This window comes from Moschus berezovskii, chromosome 14, assembly GCF_049115385.1.
Source record: "Moschus berezovskii isolate FMDL1 chromosome 14, NW_MosBer_1.0, whole genome shotgun sequence".
Taxonomy (NCBI): domain Eukaryota; kingdom Metazoa; phylum Chordata; class Mammalia; order Artiodactyla; family Moschidae; genus Moschus; species Moschus berezovskii.
Window position 1 is genome coordinate 50,958,523 of NC_142473.1, and position 23,764 is coordinate 50,982,286.

Genomic DNA, 23,764 nt, shown 5'->3' on the forward strand with positions numbered 1-23,764 from the left:
ATAGAATTCTTTTTCACCCCAGTGAAACTTCTTAAAAGGCAAAAAAAAAAAAAAAAAATGCGGTGAGACAATAATGAGCTTAGATTTGGACATTTTTAGTTTTAGGCATCCCAAAGGCATCTTCAGTCAGTTGCTCAATAGTTCACAGGTACAATAAATTAAACCTCTGCCTTAGAGGAATGAGTCAGGGGAGGGTTTCTGGATGGTGACACTCCCTCTCACTGGCTTTGATGGCCTCTGGGCCACTGACCTGACCAGTGGGGACTACCAAGGAGTCTGCAGTGTTGAGCGCCACCATTCGTCCTTCACACTTTTCATCTGCATTCTCCCCTTCTTCTTGCCCTCCAGTGAATTTCTGCCAGGGAGCTATTCGTTCTTCACATCTGCAAGGCCTTGGTGTCACCGTCTCATGTCCAGCCGCAGAGGGAGGGGTGAAGAAACATCTGGGCTCCAGTTTGTTTCCCCCACTTACCTGTGACCGCAGACAAGTCGCTTTACCTTTCTGAATCTCGGCATCTTGTCTGCAAACTGCGGATAATCAGAGCGGCGACTTCACAGGGCTGGTGTGAGCACGAATGCGTACAAAGGGTTTAACACAGAGCCTGGCACCGTGAAAGCGGTCAATAAACACGAGCTATTATTATCATCAACGCTGTGTCCTCATCGCTTACCACCAGGACATCAGGGAGTGTTGCCACAAGAGCCGAGCAGGCGGCCTCCTCCAGCCCCTCCCCCCGCGGCCGCGGCCCGGGCACCGCCGCCGCCGCTCCCGCTCCAACCTCGTCTGAGCTTCGCCCCGCGGCCGTGCGGGGCCAGGGCCCCGCGGGGCGCGCAGGGTGAGTCCGGGGTCCCCTGCTGGAGGGCGGTGCCGGGCTGGGCGGGGGTCGGCGGATGCTGGGGCAGCGCCCTGGGACCCGGGGACCCAGCCGGGCGCAGGGACGGCGCCGGCGCGGGGCTGGGGGCGCGGGGCTCCGCGAGGCCGCAGGGCGGGGCCCGAGACGGCGCCCCTCCCCCACCGCCGCGCGCGCGCCTCCGCCGCTCCGGGCGCGGCCCCGCGGCCCGCGCGCTCCCGGGCGGGGGATGTTGTGATGGAGAAGCTGCCGCCGAGCCCGAGCCCCGCAGCCTGAGCCGCCGCCGCCAACCTGGGCCTGGGGCCTCCCCGCGCAGGTAGGAGCTGCCGCTGGCGGGGCCCATCCTGGGCTGTCGGATCCCTGCCCCCAGCGGCCCGCGGATCCTGCAGCCCGAGCCCCGGGGCGGCCCGCGTCCCCCGGCCAGGCCCCATCCCTGCGGGCGGCCCTCCCACCGCATAATCCTGTCCCCTCCTTCCAAGGTCCGACTCTGCTAAGGTCCTCACGCCGTTGCCTCCCCGGCCTTTACCTGCTGCCCCTCCGGAATGAATACGGAGCGAGAATAAGGAGCGGGGAGCTGGGGGCGGTGGGGGATGGGGGAGGGGAATAAGGGGGTGGGGGAGGGGTGGTCAAGGACTGGGAAGGGGACGTGGGGTGAGGTGGGCCGACAGGCCGCATGGATTCCTGCAGGGACCCAGGCCTGAAATCTGTCAAGCCGCATTCTGTTGCCCTCGGCGACCGAGGGGTGTGCCCTGGGGCCGGCTGGCCCCAGCTCAGCCTGGAGGCCTAGCGCTGGCTGAAGCACTCATTAGGAGCAGTTTTCCCATTGTCGATTAAGAGGGTATTTCGAATCTATTTTGAACCTGCCTGTGTGTTTCTTGCTTTCCCAGCCCCTCGGAGCCCCAGCTGGCTACACTCCTTAAGGCCAGAACCTCCTCTACACTTTGATATCTTTATTTCCTCGCTTCTCATTCATTCTTAAAACCACTTCACTCCATCTTCTGTCTCTGGCACCTATGGAAACTGCTTAAGCCAAGCCAAGGTCACTGGAGACTTCCATGTGGCCAAATCTCATGGACACTTTTCCTGTACCTCCTTGCCGTTTCTTAGTGTTGGTGGTGTGTGTCGACTCTCCCTGAAACATTTTCGGGTTTCTCTCCTGCAGCCTTGTCTGCTCCTTAGTCTCGTTTGCTACCTCCTTGCGCTTTCTTTAGTTGCTGGTGGTGCTCTTGGTTCTTTCCTAGGCTGTCTGCTCTCTTTCTGCACTTTCTTCTCATATTTTATTCACTCTCAAATCGCCAAATTTCAGCTCTCAGAAATGGATACTTTCCAGCCAGCTACCCAAGCTAGATTCCTGGGCAACATTCTAGATTAATCTCTGTCTCTCACCCTATATCTTATGTCAGCAAGTTCTGCCACATCCACTACCTAAGTGTTTTTCAAATTCATTCATTTCACTCCGTCTCACCCACTGCTGCCAAACTTAATCTAGGCCATACACCCCCTGTTTTCCTTGATTGCTTTGATAACATACCCTCTTGCATACTTCCCCTTAATACTCTAACATAATTTTTCTTTACTAAAAAAAATCATTGATTTATTCAACAAGTGTGCTTTGAGCACCTAATGTATACCAGGTACTATTAGGCACTGAAGGTTAATGATGAGCAAAATACACTATGCCTTTGTTCCCATGGAGCTGACAGTCTAAGGGGAAAGTCAGATAAGATAAAATTACTGATATAATAAATACCATGAAGGGAAAGGTGAATGGTGTCTTGAGAACACACAGGAGCACAAGCTAAACTGTACTGGAGGGTAGGGAGAGAGGACTGAGGAAGGTTGAGAACATGACATTTTAACTAAATGGTAAAGGATGAGTAGGAGTTAAGCTGGGAGGGTAGGGAAAGGGAGTTCCAGGCAGAAGGGGAATCATGTGTAAACACCTTATGGAAGGAGAGAGCATGGTGTCTTCAAGGAATCAAAAGACCAGTGACGCTGGACAGCAAAGTGCCAAACGTGGAAGGAAGGCAGAGGCCAGGCTGAACTGGACAATTTAGGCCATGTTAAGAATTTTGATCATAAAGCCTTTGTCCTTGGTGTGGATTGTTGATGGTAGTAGATGTAGAACGTCAATCAAATCCAGAAATTTTTCTTGGATCAAAGGTCGTCGGTACTTGGGGATAGATTGAACATGGGGAGAGACGGAGAAGGTGGTGTCAAGGATGGAATTCCTACTTCTGGTTTATAGAACAGGTTGGATGGTCATGTTATTCCATGAGCCAGGATTCTGAAAGAGGACCAGTTAGGGTGTGGGAGAGAAACATGAGTGAGTATGTTGGTTTGAGAGGCCTTTGAGACATCCAGCTAGAGATATTGAGTAGAAAGTTGAGTGTATCTGTCTGGAGCTCAGATGAAGGTTCTGAAATGGAGGTATACTTTTGGAAATCATCAGTTTGTAGGGTGCACCTGAAATTATAGGCATGAATGAATACTTGTATTGAATATTGGGTGAGAATGAGAAAACAGCATGAGAATAAGCCATGAGAAACTCCAGCAGAGGAAGATGAGCCAGCAAAAGAGTGTAAGAAACCGTCAGACAGTATCGAGAGTGTAGGAAGAGAACCAGGAGATACAGTGCGTGGAAGCCTTGGCTGAAAGCTGGATGAGAGGCCATGGTGCCAGATGCTGCTGAAAGTACAACCAGGATGAGGACTCCCAAGTGTCTTGTTGGAGTAAATGACACTGGGGTCATGTTGACCTTGGAAGGAGCTGTTACTGAGGTGTGTTGGGAGTGAAAGCAGGCCTGGAAAGAGTTGAAGAGTGAGACCCAGGTGAGGCAATGGTAACTGTGAGTAAAGACAGTTCTTTCAAGAAGTTTATGGTGTCAGGTCGGGAAAGATTCTGTGTTGAAGTTGGGAGATAGTGGATCTCATTGAGGACCCATTGACTGCTGCGGCTGCTGCTAAGTCACTTCAGTCGTGTCCGACTCTGTGTGACCCCATAGACGGAAGCCCACCAGGCTCCCCCGTCCCTGGGATTCTCCAGGCAAGAACACTGGAGTGGGATGCCATTTCCTTCTCCAATGTGTGAAAGTGAAGTCGCTCAGTCGTGTCCGACCCTTAGCGACCCCACGGACTGCAGCCTACCAGGCTCCTCCATCCATGGGATTTTCTAGGCAATAGTACTGGAGTGGCTTGCCATTGCCTTCTCAGTGGTTAAAAAAATTCCTAGAAGGTGTGAAAGGAAGAATTTAAATGATAAGTGAAGCGATTGGTTTTGGAGAAAAGGAGAGAAATGAATAGATGCTGAGTCAGTAAGTTTTTGGGCCTGAGGATGTTCTCTGGCTGATGGCTCAGATTTCCTCAATGAATTAGGGGTGGCGGGAGGGTGGCCTTATCCTCTGAGAGGGAGGGGTGGGGAAGGGGTTGGTCCAAGGAGAGCTGTGTTCTTGTCTCAGGCAGGTCTTCGCTGATGTCTTGGCTAAAGTAAACCTTGGGATCCTGTAGTGCCGTGTTCTTTTCCCATCATAATGCTCAGCCATTTATTCAACAGAGTGCTTAGAGGGTTAGATTCTGCCATTATACTGCAGTGTAATGAGCTCTTCAACGACTGTTTCCTGATAGACTGTGAGCTCCATCGAGGAAGAGCCATTTCTTTATTATTCATCTCTCTCTCCCCCATGCCTAACACATTGCCTGGCATACAGTAAGCAGTCAGGATGAAAAACCACTGACCTTGAGTAGGATTCATCCCCTACCCCTGTGGCCTCCCGTCAGCCCCTTCAGGCTTAGTGGCCACTCTTAGTTCCTCCCCTGAGGAGCCCACCTGCTCCCTGCCTTGAGCCAGAATCCACGTGGCTCCTTCCATCCTTGGAGAGGTCCCAGGTGTGAGTAGTACCAGTAGGAGGGGAGAGATTGGGTTGTGCCCCCTCTTGAAGATACTGAGCAACTGGTCAGTTTTTGACCTTAGGAAATGAAGGGAAGGTGACCGCACTTTCCTGGGACAGGCACTCAGGCTTCAGCACCCACAGCAGAACACCTGCTTCCATCTCCCAGTACTTTCTGCCCCATGAGCAGATGGGCAGGGGTGTCCTGAAGTCACCCTGGCTCCTCAGTGTCCCAGCCTCACAGGGCATGTGCCCTTCTCAGACCATACCTCCAGATGCCAAGGAGGTTGGTCCCGAGTACTGAGAGACCTGGCGCCACACACTCCTGCTTTAGAGAAGGGCCTGTCATCCCTGTGATGCTCCGAGCATAGCACAGTCATGGGGTCTTTCATCTCCTGAAACTCAGAGGAACAGCCTTTGAGCCAGGATGTTCGTTTGAGCCAACCACCCCCCTTTTTCCCTAGATCTCAGATCTTGCTTGCCTGGGGCCCCATACTGCTTCCTTCTCAGGGACCCTTCAGCATTCTCCAGCACCCTCCCTGATTCTCCTTCCCTGGCCCATGGGACCACACAAGCCTGTCTCAGTGTCTTCCCAATTAGTTCTGAGCTGCCTAGTTCTTGGCTCCCCTCGCCCCTCCATCCTGACCGGGGGCCCACTCTGCAGCTGCACAGCACACTCTCTTTGGTCATGGAGTGTGAAGCTGAGTAAGACACAGTCTCAGATGTTCCCTTGGAATGCGGCGGTGCTGGGCATGGTGAGACGCGTGAGGAGGGGAGAGGAGACCAAACAGGAAAGGCTTACTGCTTAGGAGCTGCGATGGCTAAGCCAGGTTTTGAAACCTGATCAGAGGTCCTCACAAAGGGAGACAGGATTCCAAGCCGAGGGATCAGTGTAAACAAAGAGCCAGGGCTCGGTGGGTGTGACACGTTCTAGAGTCCACCATTCTTCCTGTGGCTGGGGCATAAGCTGAGGAGGAGGCAGGATGGGGAGGGGGTCCAAGGGGTCACAGGGATTGGCTCAAGGAGGCTCTGTGATCTGCTAATGAGCGCAGACTTTATCCTAAAGGCAGCAGTGAGCCATCTAATTTTTTGAGCTGGAGAGTGACACAATCTGGTTTCCATTTTTGGAAGATTACTGTGGTTCTGGGTAGAGGCAGAGCCGTTTATTTTTCTTGTTGGTGCCAGTGGCCACGAGATTTCTCATCGCCCAGGGGAAGGCATACTGAGCAGACCAGCAGTCAGTTACGTGGGAGGCAGACATGTGGACAGGAACCATTTTTCATTTCTTTCACAGATGTGTGCATGGCATCGTGCTAGGGTCTGAGGAGCTAGAAATGATGGAGAGGTGAGCTATGGCATCTGCCTCACAAGTGGGGCACTGCACCCGGGAGTTGGCCAAGCCTTGCCTGGCAGCCTAAACACCTCCCTGTGACCAGTGCTCAGGGTTGAGAGCTCTGCCAAAGAAGCAGAAAGAACTGAGGCCATGGGTTCGGGGAGACAAAGAGCTCAGGGTGAACAGGGAGCTAGAGAGCACTCAGGTGAGAAATTGAGGAGAAAGACCTGTGCAGTGAGAATCAGAGAGGAAGATGCGCATTGGGGGCAAACGGTGGGGTCAGTTGCCTGTTGGGGGAGGTCAGGTAGGAAGAGACAATTCTGAGGGAGGCTATCAGGGAGGGGAGGAGAGTGTGACAGGGGCTGTCTAAGAGGGTCAGGATGCGAGAAAACTGAGTAGTGGTTGGTGAGGGAGAGCAAATTGTGAGGGGGGCATCCAGGGAGTGGGCACGTTATAGTGGGGGTCAGAGAAGGGGAGAGCTCAAGTGGAAGGTCATGGAGATGGGGAGGGTGGAATGGGGCTCTGAGGGTGGGATCAATCATTAGGGTGATGGGAAAGAAGCCTGATAGGTGGAGAAGGTGATCCATAAAGGGCTTCTGAGGATGCAGGAGGGGGTTCAGGGGGCCAAGAGGGGTGGACTGTCACTGTGGAACAGGTGAGCCCCTCACCAGAAGGGCCAGTGGAGTTTGGTTGGGGCACCGTGAGCAGTGCCTGACACACAGTAACATGACCACCACTGTGTGTTTTCTGAAACTGGCAGAGGGGATGCCCAATGGGCCAGGGGAGATGGGAGGGCAGATTCATACATTGATTCAACAAGTATTTATTGAGTTCTTGCTTTGTGTCAGCCCTGAGCTAAGCTGAAGGCATACTGCATTGAGTAAAAAAAGGCAAAATCCTCACCACCATGGAACTCAAATTACAGTCACGAGAAGACAGTCATTAAACCAAGTAAATAATAAATTAGCTTGTTAGATGGTACTGGTGCTGGGAAGAGTTTGGGAACACCTGGAAAGGGGCATGGTGGCCTACAATTTTAGGGTATTCAGGGAGGGCCTCCCTGAAAAGGTGACATTTAGGCAAAGACCTGAGGGGCTGGGGGTCCAGATCAAAGGCTCCTGCAGCGACCCAGAAGCACTATAGGAGGAACTGGTACCCAAGGTGAGATACTCTATAAAATGCAGCTTCAGCTGGTCAAAGGAGCCATGAACTGGGGGTCAAGGTCCTTGTTTTGGGAGCTTGGAATGCAGTTCATTCTCTCGTCTTCCTGGTCCCTCATTCAGGGTGGACTTGGGGGCCAACTGGGCCCAGTGATTTATGATGAGAGCAACAGAGCCTGGGGAGCTCACAGTGGTGGGGCTTGGGTAGCGGTGTGGCAGGAGGCAGGGAGCAGGCAGTGTCCAGTGTCTAGAACACAGGAGCTAGTTCCTCACCAGCCGCACTCCTGGTACAGTAAGCCCCAGTTGGATGAGTTGGGGGTGGGGATGCACAGAAAGCCATTGTTATGGAGTCTCTGCCATTGGGAGCAAGGGCAAAGCAGGGACTGGCTGTGCTGTCCCTGGAAGCTCGGGGCTGGGGGTTTGGGGATGGGGTGGACCTGGCCTGGGCCTGGCTTGTGCAGGTGGGGGTTGAGTGGTTGTGGTGGTGATGGGGACAGAGTGGAGCCCAGTTACTCTCCTGGGATAACAGCTCACAGGACACAGTGGTATGTGCTAGCCTACTGAGCACAGGAAGGTGAAGAGTTGCAGGGCACAGGCCTGGGGCTGAAGCAGGGGTGTTGCTCTGCTGACCTGGAGGCTCAACATGGACTCCTCTCCCCACTTGCAGGATCTGCTGAGGCCATGTCTGTTCCATCATCCCTGAGCCAGTCGGCCATTAATGCCAACAGCCACGGAGGCCCCGCACTGAGCCTGCCCCTGCCCCTGCACGCTGCCCACAACCAGCTGCTCAACGCCAAGCTGCAGGCCACAGCCGTGGGACCCAAGGATCTGCGCAGCGCCATGGGGGAGGGTGGTGGGCCCGAGCCAGGGCCTGCCAACGCCAAGTGGCTAAAGGAGGGCCAGAACCAGCTCCGGCGGGCCGCCACAGCCCATCGCGACCAGAACCGCAATGTGACCTTGACCCTGGCTGAGGAGGCCAGCCAGGAACCCGAGATGGCACCCCTGGGCCCCAAAGGCCTGATGCACCTGTACTCTGAGCTGGAGCTCTCTGCCCACAATGCGGCCAACAGAGGGCCGCGAGGACCCGGCCTGATCATCAGCACCCAAGAGCAGGGCCCGGACGAGGGAGAGGAGAAGGCGGCGGGGGAGGCCGAGGAGGATGATGAGGAAGAGGAGGAGGAAGAGGAGGAGGACTTATCTTCTCCCCCAGGGCTGCCAGAGCCCCTGGAGAGCGCAGAGGTGCCCCCTGGGCCCCAGGCCCTGGCAGATGGCCCCCGAGAGCACAGCAAGAGCGCCAGCCTCCTGTTTGGCATGCGGAACAGCGCAGCCAGCGACGAGGACTCGAGCTGGGCCACCTTATCCCAGGGCAGCCCCTCTTATGGCTCCCCGGAGGACACAGGTATCTTGTGCAACTTGACGTGGGGAACGTGGGAGGGCGAGAGGGCAGAAGTGGGTCCCTCCGTACAGAGGCTGGTGTCCGCCTGGGCAGGGGTCACCATGCCCGTGTCCTCAGTCCTCAACAGGCCATGCCCTGCTTTTTCCGGAAAGAAATGTCCCTACATACTGAGAGTGCTTGAACAAGTGGATAGACCTTTCCGTCACACACCCCTGATGGATGATGGACTGGTCTGTTTATGAGGCACTTACCAAGTACTGGCTCTCTGCTCAGTATTATGGTATTAAATCTGCACGCCAATGGGAGGTAGATGTCATTAGTATGCCCATAGTACAGGTGACAAAAAATGGGCCTGGAGAGATTTAGTCCTCTCCCAAGGTCACCCATGGGCTTCCCTGGTGGTTCAGATGGTAAAGAATCCTCCTGCAATGTGGGAGACCTGGGTTCCATCCCGGGTTGTGAAGATTCCCTGGAGAAGGGAATGGCTACCCACTCCAGTATTCTGGCCTGGAGAATTCCATAGACAGAGGAGCCTGGCAGGCTACAGTCTGTGGGTCGCAATGTGACAGACATGACCGAGTGACTTCCACTTTCAAGGTCACCCACAGTCTGAGATCACAGTAGAACTGGGATCGAAACCAGTTCCAAGTGCAGACCCGAGCTCTGGGCCCTTATGTGGTCACCGATGCATACAGCCGGACAAACCCAGGAGCCCTACAGGCAGTTTTGAACAGGCAGCAGCTCCCCACAGAGGTCTGTTTGGAAAGCCTGGGGTGTTATGTACAGAGCACCACACTGGATGTTGCATGAGTGATGTTTTGTCAGGAAGAAGATATTAACTAAAAGGAAACAAAGGAAGAGTAAGAGAATGCTTTGCTGGGATCGGGGGATAGATGTTAGGACTCCAAGGATGGACCCTTCAGTGGGTCCCATTTAAAGGCGCTGAGTCTCTGCGATTGCTCGTGTCACATGGGGATGCAGATATAGCTGAGGAACAAAGGGCAGAGGTCACGGGCTGCGGCCACAAGCCTGTGCCGGATGGTAGTATGAGGAAAGACTCTCCCACTCCAGGCAGCAGGCACCTTACCCAGACCCCAGACTGGGGAACCTTGGCAGGGAGCAGGCAGTTCAGATGAGCGAAGGGCAGCATGCCATCCGCCTCCAAAAAACTTACTATGGACATTTTCAGACATATACAAAAATAACAGAATAACGAACCTGACTTACCCATGACCCAGTTTCAACAATTATCAACACATGGCTAACCTTGTTGCATCCATACCCCCACCTACTACTCCTGGGCCCCAGCCTAGTCTGTTTTGAAGCAAATACATCTGTAAATGTTCACTGATGCGTTTCTTTTTTTTTTTTTTTTTAAATCTTGATTGACTGATTTTTGTCTACACTTGGTCTTAGCTGCTGTGATGGGTGTTCTCTAGTTGAGGCAAGTGGGGGCTACTCTCTTGTTACGATGCTCCGTCTTTTCATTGCTGTGGCCTCTTTTGCTGTGGAGCACGGGCTCTAGAATGCTTGGGCTTTAGTAGTTGTGGCACAGGGCATGTGGCACATTGCCCTGTGGTATGCGGAATCGTCTCACACCAGGGATCAGACCCGTGTCCCCTGCATTGGCTGGTGGATTCTTAACCACTGGACCACCAGAGAAGCCTCCCAACTCGTGCATGTCTAAAATATAAAACACTCTTTAAAAATGCAGGGACTTCTCTGGTGGTGCAGTGGTTAAGACTCTGTGTTTCCATTGCGGGGGGCACAGTTTCCATCCCCAGTTGGGAACTAAGATCCTACATGCATGCTCCTGCCTGCCCCCAACCCCTGCCAAAAAAAAATTCGAACTACTAAAATCATATGCACAGAAATTTAACAGTACTTCCTCAATATCACTGAATATCTAGTCAGTGCTGACATTTCCCAGTTGTCTAATGAATGTACTCCCTGCCCTTTTAAACTTTGATTCATTTCATCAGTATCGAAATAGGAACAGACATTTTGATGGCTGGTCTCAAAGTTTCTTTTGCTCTGTACCTTATCTCTCCATCTCTATTTTTGCTCGAAGTTTGGTTGTTATTTTAATTGAAGCCACTGTGTTGTTTGCCCTGGGTTTTCCGTGTTCTGGATTTGAACATGTTCCGCTTCCCCTGGATTTCCTGTAAATTGGCAGTGAGTTCTTGATTAGATTCAGAGTTTTTGTTTGTATTTTGTTTAAAAGGACACTTCACAGGTGGTATTGAGTACTTCTACCGAAGACAAAGTCTAATTGCCTGTCTTTAGAGGGATGTTAGCGACCGTCAGTGATCATTGCCCAGATCCCCTTTATAGGGAACTGCTGCTACTCCACTCCAGCTGGTTGCTCATAGGGTTAGGTGGGGGGAAAATTAGTCTCAGTGAAGCCAGTTCTTCAAGGGAAACTGAAAACTAGATATCGATGTGAAACATCACAACCAAGTCTGTTTTTTAAAAAAGTACCACACAGGCCAAACAAACTCTATCTGAGGCTTACACCAGTTTGCAGGTGGCTTGTTTGCAACCTCTGCCTTAGGGGGTGTAAATCAAGGGCCAAATAATGGAGAGCCTGGCTGCTCTGGGGTCCCTGGATGGTCACTATGGTGGTCGCTCCTATGAGTCTTCTGAGAGTGGGAGGACAGAACTGCTCTCGAGCTGGGAAGAGTGTGCCGGGTGCAGGCAGTGGCTTCAGCAAGGGAGCTGGTGTGGTGAGAGGATGGGCAAGGATCAAGGTCTGCTGGAGGCAGTGGAAATGGAGAATCTCGGAATAGGCTGCGTCACTGCCCACTCTCTTATGACTGTGGCTGTGACCAGGAAGACTACAGAGGAGGCCTGTAGGAATGTGGTAGAATTGAGCAAACATTATTTTCTCCTTCCCACCCTAGGATCTCCACAAGGTTGTTAATTGAATGCTGAAGTACATTAATGGATGGATGAATGATGAGTGAATGATGAGTGAATGAACTTTCCTACCTGTGTTGGGTTCACACTCAGTGCCAGGTCTTGTCCTAAATGCTGAGAATACATACTACAAGTGACAGATATTCCTGCGCTCATAGCACTCAGTCTAGTATTTTGACAGAAGTAAATAGGTAGTTTGTGCCCTGGGGTCAAGGAGGGGCAGGAAGAGCATGGTAATAGACCAGGGGTGGGTCAGTTTTGTGAAGGAGGAGTAGGTGGTGCCAGGTGAAGTTTGAGGGAAGGGAGGCTGGGCTCAGAGAGGATAAGGGGCATGTCCCAGGCAGGGAGAGAGACCAGGGATGTGGGAGTGGTCAGAGGTAAGGCTGAGAGGCAGGCAATTAGGGGCTCATAATGTCTATGGACATGAGTTTGAGTGAACTCCGGGAGTTGGTGATGGACAGGGAGGCCTGGCGTGCTGTGATTCATGGGGTCGCAAAGAGTCGGACACGACTGAGCGACTGAACTGAATGTCCTACAAACCCTGTGGAGGAATTGGGTTCTATCCTGGGGGCAAAGAGAAAACAATTACAGTATTCAACTGGAAAGAAGGTTGTTAGCATTTTGGAACAGTCATTTGGGCTGTAGCATGCAGCTCAGATTGGAAAGGGCTAAATAGGAAGAGGGAAACCAACTTGGGAGGCTGTTGCAGTGACCTAGGTGAAAAACACTAGTTGTCTGGACTTAGGGAGTGAGTAGGGGTGAGGAATGGGAGAGCATTACTGACTCCTGAGCAGGTGACTACATCCGGCTTAGCCAAGGAGGCCTGTGTGGCTGAGTGAATGATACATGAACCTTTGAGTGCGTGGGGGAAGAGCCTGAATGAATTGGTCCAGGAGTGAAAGTGTGCATTTCTAAATAAATGTGTGCTTATGGAAGCAAGGGCCGGGGTGGGGCTGTGCTCGGAGGGAGATGTGCCAAGCTCCAGAAGGGCCTCCCATATGGTCGGGGGGGAGAGCGGCCCCTCCAGGACGGATCGGAAGGATGAAGCTCTTTGAGGCAGGAAGGTGCCGACTGACAGGGATGGCAGATGGATTGGTGTGTGTGACTCAGTCAGGAGATGGTGACCTGGTCCTCAGATTCAGGGGTATATGGCCCTTCAGGAAGAAGGGTGTGGCTCTGCGGGACGCAGCTGCCCTGGGTGTGGTGTTCCTGGAAGGTTTGGTGGGAAAGCCCTGAAGACCGTGGAGGGTCTCTGGGGTAAAGCAGGCATTGTAATTCCCTAGGGCCTGAGGGGAGAGGAGGCTGGGGGGAAGGAGGCAGGTATGGGTACCTGGAGGCTGGATGGGCAAGAAGAGCCCCTCCTCTGGGAGGCCGCTTCATTGGAAGCTGAGGGTGGTGAGGCGCCTTGCCAAAGTGACTCTCGCGTCAGGTACACAGTCACCTTGGTGTGGACACGCCCACTGCCAGCCCTCCTTGCCTGGTTGCCCAGCAGCCTGGGTCTGGGGACTGACTGCCTGTCCCTCAGTGCTGCCTCTTGGACCAGTCAGGATTCCTGGTTTCCCTGGTAACGGGAAGCACGTCAGCAGTCTGGGCGCTCCCAGCCGGTCCTGGTGCTGCGGTTGCCGAGGAGACGCTGCAGCCTAGCTGGGCCCTGGCAGGTGAGGGGGGTTGGTGCTGGGAAGCCCCAAGCCCAGCCTCAAGTTTGCTGGGGCCCAGCCCCTGAAGCCCACTCTCCGCTTGAACTGCTTGGCAGATTCTGGGCAGGGGCGGGATCCCCGGGAGCCTGGAAGCCACACCCTGTTTGCATGGAGAGCTTTAGGCTTTGCAGGGCCCCAGGTGGCCGGGGTGTTCCCACGAGGCTGAGACTCCTGTCGTCCCTAAGGCTGGGCTTGACTGTGGCACTGAGGTGACTGCTGAGGGGGATGGGATGGAGATTCAGGATTGGGGGAGGGGATCTAGGATCAGAAAGAAGAGATGTGAGCAGGGAAGGCTGGGGTCTCACGAGCTGCACCCTCCATCGCCACTCCAAGGGGGTTCCCTTCCCTTGTGGTCCCGGCCCCTCCCTGGTGAGCTCCAGGTTGGGGAGGATCCTGCCTGGCAGGCTCTCTGCCCTGGTGAGAAGTGGGCGGGATGAACGTCTCTCTGCAGCCCAGCACCAGGCTGTGAGCCCAGCTGGCCGGGCTGGAGGGGCTGTGAGGAGGCAGGGTGGAGCAGGAGGGGCTGGGAAGGAGCGCCATGTTCTCCCAGGACTTTTTCCTGGCCATCCTCCTGCAGGACAGTAGCCCAGGTGAGGGACAGCATGGGCCTGGGCACGACGTGGGGCGGGGCTGGCAGGGAGCATGGACGTGGTGGAGGCGTGAGATGGGCTGTGGGGCTGGAAAGGTATGGCTCTGCTCGGAGAGGGGAGGGTATGTCACAGGTGTGTGGTGTGCGTGTGTGCATGAAATGTATGCATGTGTGTGTGGCAAGGGTCAAGGTGTGAGTGTGGTATCTGCACACATGTGGCAGAGGTTGACATATGTTGCGTGTCTGTGCATTCACTGTGGGTGTGGTACCCACACATGTGTTGGGGGGCACTGTGGATGTGGTCTCTGCGCATGTGTGTGGCAGGGGCTAGAATATGCATCTGTGTGTGTGCACACCTTTGTGGATGGTGGCTGCATTAGTGGATGGATGGAGTTGGGGTGTGTGTGTGTGTGTGTCCCTGAACCTGTGTGCACCTGAACGCAATACCTGCCATCTGTGCGGGTGTCTCCTATGTGTGCACACCCTTGTGTTTGTGGTGGCTACACAGGTGTGTAGTAGGGCTTGTATATGTTGAGTGTGTGCATGTGTGTGTACAGGAGCTGGTAAGTATGTCCACTTGAGATACAGATATGTATGACAGGTCATTTGGGGTCACTCAACCTCCTTGCCTTCTCTGCCTCCCTCCTTCCCTCTGTGTGGCCACATTAGGGAGGAGCAGGGCCCAGGAGGAGACCTGAGTCACATCCCCTGCTGGTGGCCCCCCCATGCTGTGACTCCAGACTTCAGGCTCTAGGCCCAAGCAGGAATCTTGTGTTGGAGCCCTTCCCCCATCCCTTCTCCACCACTGGGGCTTGGGAGGGGACTGGGCATAGCACCCACGATTCTCTTGTTAGGTAGGCAGACCCTTACCAAGATCCGCCCCCCCACCTGGCAGATTCCTTTTGGAACCCCAACGCCTTCGAGACGGATTCCGACCTGCCGGCTGGATGGATGAGGGTCCAGGACACCTCAGGGACCTACTACTGGCACATCCCAACAGGGACCACTCAGTGGGAGCCCCCGGGCCGGGCCTCACCATCACAGGGGAGCAGCCCCCGTGAGGAGTCCCAGGTGAAGCCCACAGGCCTGATGGTTCTGATCTGGGGTGGAGGGGGTTGCTGCTGGAGCAAGATGAGCCAGCCACTCCTTGCTCCCATCCCTGTTCCTAGCTCACCTGGACTGGCTTCACTCATGGAGAACGCTTTGAGGATGGAGAATTTTGGAAGGTGAGTGAGGGAACTTCCTTCACGATGGGGGAGCTGGAGATGGGGTATCATTTGGGTCCTGATTTCTCTCTCCGCTTCCTCAGGACGAGCCCAGTGAGGAGGCCCCGATGGATTTGGGGCTAAAGGACCCCGAGGAGGGGATGTTGCCTTTCCCAGCTCAGAGCCTCAGGTGAGTCGGCTGGCAGTAGGATGGTGTCTGTCTGGAAGGGGCCTTGGGACAGCTCCCCCTTCGGGGGCCTGTACCAAGTGTTACCATCTGCCTCCAGCCCAGAGCCATTGCCCCAAGAGGAGGAGAAGCTGCCCCCACGGAATGCCAACCCAGGGATCAAGGTGTGTTCAAGGCAATGCCTGTGCCCAAGTTGGGCCCCCGTGAACAGGAGAGCCCTCAGGTCAGGTTCTGGGGTCTCCCTGGTCTCAGTATAGCGCCACAGGTCCTGGGCTGTTGCACTCTCAGCACAGACCCTTGTGTCTGAGTGGGAGGCACTTCAGTTTATAACTCAGGCAACCCTTTGGCTTGCCAGGGGGTCCTTCCTGGCTGGGCTCAGGTGCTTCCTGCCCAGGGGTCTCCTCTGAGACCATCAGCCCTCCTGCAACTCTGTCCTGTTTGTAGAGGCTCTTATGTCCTCCCACCTGCCATGCTCTGAGTTGGGAACTCCTCTAGTCTCAGCAGAGTGCCGTGTATCCTGGCTGGGGGCTCTTCTGGGTTTAGACTAGACCCTCTATCTCCCACCCCCTCTTTTGTGTCTGGCAGTGTTTCGCCGTGCGCTCCCTAGGCTGGGTGGAGATGACCGAGGAGGAGCTGGCCCCCGGCCGCAGCAGTGTGGCAGTCAACAATTGCATCCGTCAGCTCTCCTACCACAAAAACAATCTGCATGACCCCATGTCTGGGGGCTGGGGGGAGGTGAGCTGGCAGGGTGGCCGGGTGGCGGTGAAGTGCAGAAACTGGGAGAGCTGGGAGAACCAAGCTGCCCCTCTGCCAGGGCTGGGGAGGGAGGTGCAGACCCACCAGGCAACAGTCTGTGAGATGGAAGTGTGAATCCTGATTGGGAGATGGTTGCCTAACAGCGATGGGGTTGATAAAAGGAGTCATGTCGGAGATGAAAGGTGTGAGCTTTGTTAGATTTGAAGCCTGCCCGGTGGCTGGTCCCACACCAAAGCGAGGGCCCTAGAGGTGTGGCTCACCTCCCTCGAGCTGGAAGTGGCAAAGATCAGCTGCCTTCCCGGTTGGGGCACCGCTGAGCATCTGCTTCCTGGGCCTGCAGGGAAAGGACCTGCTGCTGCAGCTGGAGGATGAGACGCTGAAGCTGGTGGAGCCACACAGTCAGGCCCTGCTGCATGCCCAGCCCATCGTCAGCATCCGCGTGTGGGGCGTCGGGCGGGACAGCGGAAGGTGGGAGCAGGGCCGGGGCTCCGGGGTGGGGGCTCAGCCAGCAATCAGAGCGAGGCCCTCCTCCCTAACTCTGTTGTTTGCCTCTCTTGTGCTGCCGGACCCAGAGAGAGGTACTATGCCTAATTTACCCTGATCGTTCCTCTCCCCACCCTTGGACCAGATGCGGCAAAGCGCCCAAGTCTCCCTAGTCTGCTCCGCCCCTCCCTGCGCGCTGTGCTCGCCCACCCTCCCCGACCTCGGCATGCTTGCCTGTCGACCCTCCGGCCAGAAGGCAGTGCCCACAGAACAGCGACCCGAGGGCAGACGGATGGGGAGGGTGTGGAAGGGCGGGAGTGAGGCTCCGCACTGGAAGGCACTGGGAGACACTGAGGCGCCCCTCCCCCAACAGGGACTTTGCCTACGTAGCTCGCGATAAGCTGACCCAGATGCTCAAGTGCCACGTGTTTCGCTGTGAGGCACCCGCCAAGAACATCGCCACCAGCCTGCATGAGATCTGCTCTAAGGCACGGCCCCCTTCGCACCCTGGAGTAGCTGCCACCTTTGCTCTACAAGGACGTGGGTGGGGTCACCGAATCGGGGTTGGGGGCACTCCAGGGCTACGAAGCCCTGACTGACCCGCCTTAGCTCTTCCCCCTTCTCCCTTCCTCAGATCATGGCCGAAAGGCGCAATGCCCGCTGCTTGGTAAACGGACTTTCCCTGGACCACTCTAAACTTGTGGATGTCCCTTTCCAAGGTCAGTGTCAGTCACAACCCCACCAGGTCTGTCTCAGTTTTGTTGGCAAAGCTGGGGGGACCCAAGAAGAGGCACGAGCTCCTGGGCAGAGTAATAGTAAAATGGAGATTCAGCACTTAACCTGGTAGTCCAGTGGTTAAGACTTCATACTTCTGATGCCGGGGGTGTGAGTTAGATCCCTGGTCAGGGAACTAAGATTCTGCAAGCCGTGCAGAGTGGCCAAAAAAAAAAAAAAAAAAAGAAAAGTGGAGATTCAATTCTTGGGGTCAAATAAGTGGAGGGACTTTGGTTAAAGAGAGGCAGGGGAGGGATGGAGGTGGGGCCTTGGCCGAGTCAGTGTTCAGCTTATGCCCTGGTGGTGGGGACTGGGAGAAGCAAGATCTGTGCCTGTGATTGATCCTCTTCTTTCCTCCTGCAGTGGAATTCCCAGCACCTAAGAATGAACTGGTGCAAAAGTTCCAAGTCTATTACCTGGGGAATGTTCCTGTTGCTAAACCCGTTGGTATGTGTGTCCCTCATCACCCAGGGACCACCGCCTTGATCTCAAAGCCCTTCCCCCACCCTCCACCTCCCAGTACCTCTTTCACCGGACCTTCCTCATGCTTCATGTCACCCTGCTCTTCAGCGTGCATCCCACCTTCTGTCACTCTGTCCCAGTTTCACCCTGTGTCCTGGCTTCCCTGAGTGTGAACCAGTGAACCAGGCAGATAGGGAGACCCATCCTTGAAAAGCTTTGGTTAGCTTGGGAGGTAGGTCTCTGATGACTAAAACGCTGGAGCAGCCAGGAGCTGTGTTTGGTATTATAGCACCAACTATGGACTGGGATCATCTCAAAAGGAATCAGTGAGCATGTTTGTCAACATGCTTTGTGTTGGTAAAGTACTTCCTTATATGTCAGCTCATTCTTGAGGATCCTGTGAGTTTTGGATTATGATGATACCCATTTTATAGTTAAGGAGACTGAGGGTAGAGACTGTTAGGTTCACTCTGATATTTCTAGTAGTTTCACAGTACCTGTTATTTACTTGTTCATTCACTTAGCAAATAACTGTGAGGCCTACCATGTACCATGTCCTGAGAGAACAATGGCCACAGCCCTGCTTTCATGGAGGTTATAGGAGATTACGGTAGAAAAAAAGAGGATTAAATCAAACAGTCACACAAATAAATGTGTAATTACAATTTGAGTCATTTTACTGAAAGAAAGTAGCAAGATGCATGGAACTATGTAACAGAGGAGCTTCCTTTAGTCTAGGAAGTGAGAAAAGATTTGAGAAAGTGACATTTGAACTGAGATAAAAAAATAAATAGGATCTAATGTGCCCAAATGGGATGGAGACAGGAATAAAGTGGGGAAAGATCACTCTAGACAGAGGGAAGATTGGGTGTGAGGACCCGTCATGAAAGACACTTTAGTATTTCAAAGGCATTGAGAAAAGTGGTGCCAGGTGAGGCTAGGAGCTCGGCAGCAGTCAGACCCTGCGGGACCTTACAGGCCGTGTTTATGATTTGTTCTTCATCCTCAAGTGTTAAGAAGCTATCAGAGAGTTTTCTGGAGCGCACTTGGCGTAATCATTTTAATTTTGTAAGGACTTCCCTGGTGGCTCAGCTGGTAAAGAACTCTCCAGCCAAGGTGGGAGATGCAAGAGATATGGATTTGATCCCTGGGTTGGGAAGATCCCCTGGAGAAGGAAATGGCAACCCACGCCAGTATTCTTGCCTGGAAAATTCCATGGATTGAGGAGCCTGGTAGCTACAGTCCTTGGGGTCACAGATTTGGATACGACTAAGCACGCATGCACGCACCTTGGTGATACCATGGAGAAGGATGTTCAGCAGGTAGAGGTGGACGTGGGGACCTCAGGAGGACCTTGCAGTAGTTGTGGCTGGTAATGAGAGTATCTTGCACTGTACTGGGGCTGAAGAGGAGTGTGTGGATTCAAGAGGTTATTAGATGATTAAAGTCAACAAGCCTTGGCTGGATGTGGGGTGAGGGATAGAGGCCTTAAGGTTGACCCCGGTTTCCTGGCTTTTGACAATAACTGGATAGTGGTACCAGTCTCTAAAGGTAGTAGGTACTGGAAGAGGCCAGTTTTGGTTTGGAGATTTGAGTTCAATTTTAGGCATGCTTAGTTTGGTGTGTCTTTGGGAAGGTGAGTAGCAAACTCAAATTGGCAGCTGGATTCACAGAGGAGAGCACTGGGCTAGAGATACAAATGTGGGCATTGTTGGCTTAGAGAGGTTATCAAAGCCATGAGTCTGAAGAAGATTGATCCTTGAATGTGGGCAGCCACTGTGAGAAGGGATATTAGGCTAGGCCTGGCTGTGAGCCCCTCCAACATTTAATGGATAGTGGAGGAGCAGGTGTGAGGTCAGAGGAAAAGAGATGCCTTCAAGAAATGGTCAGGTGTCATGTCAAAAAACACTTGGGAAGAACTCAGCAGTATTTGATGAATGGATAAACAAACACACGAACGAAAGAATGCTCAGGTGAGATAGCCCAAGAGATGGTGGACTGAGGACTCTTAAGCCTGATCATCTTCAGTTCTCTGTCCTTCCCCTTATAGCATGCTGACTAATGATCAGCATCATTACGTTCAGTGAGGGAACCCTTCTTAGGGTGGGGATTGAGCTGGGGTTGAAGGAAGGCCCGGATTTGCAGAGAGAAGTAAACTGGATTCAGAGGCACTGCCACAGCTGTGGAGCTGGAGGTGAGAATATCCGCGTGGGAGAGCAGGAAGGACTCGTGACTCTGCCCTCCCTTTTGTGTTGTTTCCTCCTCCCTTTCACCCTCAAGTTCATGACTCTTCCAGTTATTGCATCACTACCCTATCTACCTGCCATTCACGTAGCTTCTCAGTACAATAAAGGAACTGTCTGCAGCCCCTGATAGATCCTCTGCTGCCCATCAGCTTAGTAGGTCTGCTCTGTTGAAGCCAAGAGTTTCACACGGTAGTCCCTAAACTCACTTTATCATGCTTTATTTATGCTCCATTTTTAACCTGAGCAAGTTTAACATTGGCCCCTCCTGAAGCTGCAATATTCGCCCATTAATCATCCATCCAGCAACAAATGACTACCCAGTGCCTGATTTGTGCCAGGCACTGGTCTAGGTTCTTGGTATATGTTAATGAACAAAACTGCCTTTAAACCAAGATTCCTGCCTTTAAGTAGTCTATTCAGAATAGACAGGCAATAAGTAAATTATATAGTATGTTGGAAGGCTACAGTTGAGACCTGAAGTGATGAGCCTACTCATTATAAAAGATCCTGATGCTGGGAAAGATTGAGGGCCGCGGGAGAAGGAGGCAACAGAGGAGGAGACGGTTGCATAGCATCACCAACTCAACGGACATCAGTTTGGGCAAACTCCGGGAGATTGTGAAGGACTTAGTGACTGAACAACAAGGATAAGAGGGGTTGGGAGTTTGGGGCTGGGATCAGGGTGTAGGTTTCAGTCCTGAGCTGTTACCAAATATGACAGACTCTTTCCAGGTCACCTAGTTCCAATGTTGTCCCCGCCTCCATGCTGATCCTCCCCACTCTGGGGCCAGGTGCCACCCCCACAGCTCCATCTGCTTATTAGACAGTCTGACTTTGATGTCTGGTCTCCACATGACTGGCATCAGTGTCATTCACATCTGAGCCCTCTGCAGGCTGCCCTCACCCACCCACTCCTTCCTGTGTCATCACACTTCTGTAGCTTCTGGGTTGCTGGGTTATTATACCAGTTTGGGTACATTTGCCCATTTGCCTTTCTCAGACATCTGGAATTCCTTCAGTCGACAAGCCCTGTGCTAGGACTGGGAACACAGACAATGAAACTTGATTTCTGTCCTTGAGATGGCCATAGCCTAGTGTGAAGAAGTTCCTAGCAGTTACAAGATGTGCCAAGAGTTGTCTCAGCAGCACCCTGTCTGCCTGCGGCAGGGAAGGCTTCCCAGACAGGAGGGCCTAGGTGAACCCTGATATGTGAGAACTGGGAGTTTCACAGACAGTCAAGAGGGGAGGAGCCCTCTGGAGGGAGGCTTTCCCTCAGTTACAGTCTGTCCCTTGAGGGCATCCTCTTCTTTTACTTTGTATTTCCCATCTGCCTAGCTGGGCATTTGCCAAGATTAGATGTTAATAATGCTACATAAATCATTTGAAGCTCAGGGAGCAGTAAAATAAGAAGCTTGACAGGTCAGATGAGGCCAGTTTTTGGAGGACTTCATGCTTAGGAGAGAAGTTTGGCTTTGATCCAGTCAGAGGTAAGATGAGCAAGGCCAAGGTGAGGGAGGAGTTTTGGGGAAGACATGTTTTCTGCCGTCAAAGGGGCCACGTGTTCTGTTCCTAGTGGGAGCCCAGAGGCACTGACAGGGGCAAGCGGGCCTGAGAGCAGCCCAGTGTGTGCTTTTGCGTTGGCATCAGTCACTCTAATGTCTTCACTACAACCACACACAGATGACACAGCCGCTCATGGTAGTGCAGGGAGCAGAATCTCATGTGCTGCTGGCCTGGTTCTCTGCTGAGGACCAGTGGCAGTGGGATGCATGGGTGGAAATGTTGTGAGTGGCAGTGTTTAACGGCAGTTAACATTAGGAGTTAACGGAAACATTGTTACGAGGGCAAGCTGATTGATCTCAAAGCCAGGAACCTTGGATTCCTTGGCTTTTGCATAAATCATAGAAATTATTGAGTGTGGTAAGATTTTGACAGCCCCTCTGGTTCTGAGACTAGGACTATAGATAAGGGGCAGGAGAAAGGCCTGGCTAAGAACCCAGGCTCTGGAATCAGACTGCCTGTCTTCAGATCCTCATTTCTCAGTTGTGACCTAAGGTCAATTACCTGATTTCTCAATATAAGCTTCTGTTTCCTTATCTGTAAAATGGTGATAAAGGGATCTATTGTGAGATGGTGTATGACAGTGCACCATAATGTCAAAACTGCTGTGACACATGAGACAACATTGCTTAAATGGAAATCTTAGAAAAAAAACAAAACAAAGCCAAAAGCAAAGCTTGCATCTTGGGGTCTTAAGGACTGGCGAGAACTGGCCTGTAGGGGCTGATTTAGGAGTTGTATGAAACACTGCAATGTGAGAATGTGGAGAGCAAGGTATGGAAGGATAGAGCTCTGGGGGTCAGTCTGCTTAGAAAGCTGGAGGGAGAGACAGAGTCAGTGAAGCGAAAGAAGCTTAGGATTCAAGATGGCAGAAACTAGCAAAGTGCCAGGTCACTGAAACCATGGAGGAGTGCACCAGAGAAGGTTATCCATGCGGCCAAGTCCAGGGCTGTGGGCAGGTGAAGTAGGGGATGGGGCAGAGATCCCGGGCTTGACTCGGCAGAGCTGGACAGTCTAGTGTAGAGCTAGGTGTCCTCTGTCCGCCACCAGCACTGCCATGTTCATATCCTTATCTTTCAGGGGTAGACGTGATAAATGGGGCCCTGGAATCCGTCCTGTCCTCCAGTAGCCGTGAGCAGTGGACCCCAAGTCACGTCAGCGTGGCCCCTGCCACCCTCACCATCTTGCACCAGCAGGTAAAGACCTGGGTGGAGAAGGTATGGCAGGGCCCTGCCGTGGAGGGGAAGACCGGGCATGGGGGGACGGGCCGCCAGGAAGATGGCCGCACCCAGTGGAAGAGGGTCCGGCCATCCCTTTCCAACTGGCGCCCCTCCCCGCAGACGGAGGCAGTGCTGGGGGAGTGCCGGGTGCGCTTCCTGTCCTTCCTGGCCGTGGGCAGAGACGTCCACACGTTTGCATTCATCATGGCTGCCGGCCCAGCCTCCTTCTGCTGCCACATGTTCTGGTGCGAGCCCAATGCTGCCAGCCTCTCGGAGGCCGTGCAGGCTGCGTGCATGGTAAGTGGGGAGGGTGGTGGAGCGGTGGCGCCCAGCCCACTTGGGGCAGGCTGCGGCGTGACTGCACCTCCTGCCTCTGCAGCTCCGCTACCAGAAGTGTCTGGATGCCCGCTCCCAGGCCTCCACCTCCTGCCTCCCGGCGCCCCCAGCCGAGTCCGTGGCCCGGCGTGTGGGGTGGACTGTCCGCCGGGGCGTTCAGTCGCTGTGGGGCTCCCTAAAGCCTAAACGGCTGGGGGCCCACACCCCCTGAAGCCGTCCCTGCTCCCTCCACCTGCTTGCGTTGGGCCCCAGGGAACTCATGGGTGCGGGGTGGGGAGGGGCCCTGCAGGCTATTATTAGACTTCAGGTCCCCCCCCAGAGCTGCCCTCCCCAGTAGCTGGGGTTCCTCACCTGGGGGCTGTGAAGGGAGATCTAATTCTGCAAGTGACAATATTGGATTGAGAGAAGAGGAGCAGGAAGAGGAAGCAAGGTCAGCCCCAGCTCTCCATCCCCACGTTTCAGGTGGAGCAGGAGGAACTGGTTGAGGCCAGGCCCCATCTTCATAGGATCCTGCTGGGGCAGAACGGGGGGGACTGGGCCAGGCATGGGTCCTCTCCCCTCTGCTCTGTGGGCACCTCTGCTGTACTGATATCACTAATAAAGTCTGCCCTGCTGAGCTGTGTGCTTTCCTGTGCCCGCAACACACCATCACTCCAAGAACCCTCCTCCTTCCGTTAGGATCTTGTTCCTGGGGCCCCCTTGCC

The 23,764-nt window shown here is 53.7% G+C and overlaps 1 protein-coding gene and 1 pseudogene across 3 annotated transcripts; one reads left to right on the forward strand and one right to left on the reverse strand.

Moving 5' to 3' along the window:
- Positions 1-46: 46 nt before the first annotated feature.
- LOC129553581 (uncharacterized) lies at positions 47-4,718 on the reverse strand (annotated as a pseudogene).
- APBB1 (amyloid beta precursor protein binding family B member 1) lies at positions 709-23,676 on the forward strand. 3 transcript variants are annotated; one of them, XM_055423499.2, is made up of 14 exons: positions 1,019-1,167; positions 7,898-8,629; positions 14,727-14,902; positions 15,001-15,057; positions 15,141-15,226; positions 15,324-15,387; positions 15,809-15,958; positions 16,320-16,447; positions 16,836-16,950; positions 17,097-17,181; positions 17,600-17,683; positions 22,585-22,700; positions 22,845-23,021; positions 23,104-23,676. In XM_055423499.2, the coding sequence occupies exons 2-14, from the start codon at positions 7,912-7,914 to the stop codon at positions 23,269-23,271; spliced, it is 2,124 nt and encodes a 707-aa protein (XP_055279474.1). In that variant the 5' UTR covers positions 1,019-1,167; positions 7,898-7,911; the 3' UTR covers positions 23,272-23,676. The 3 variants fall into 3 exon arrangements, with proteins under 3 accessions (XP_088699247.1, XP_055279474.1, XP_088699246.1); XM_088843121.1 differs by lacking the exon at positions 1,019-1,167 and adding an exon at positions 709-836 and having other exon boundaries at positions 22,585-23,021; XM_088843120.1 differs by having other exon boundaries at positions 22,585-23,021.
- The last annotated feature ends 88 nt before the right edge of the window (positions 23,677-23,764 follow it).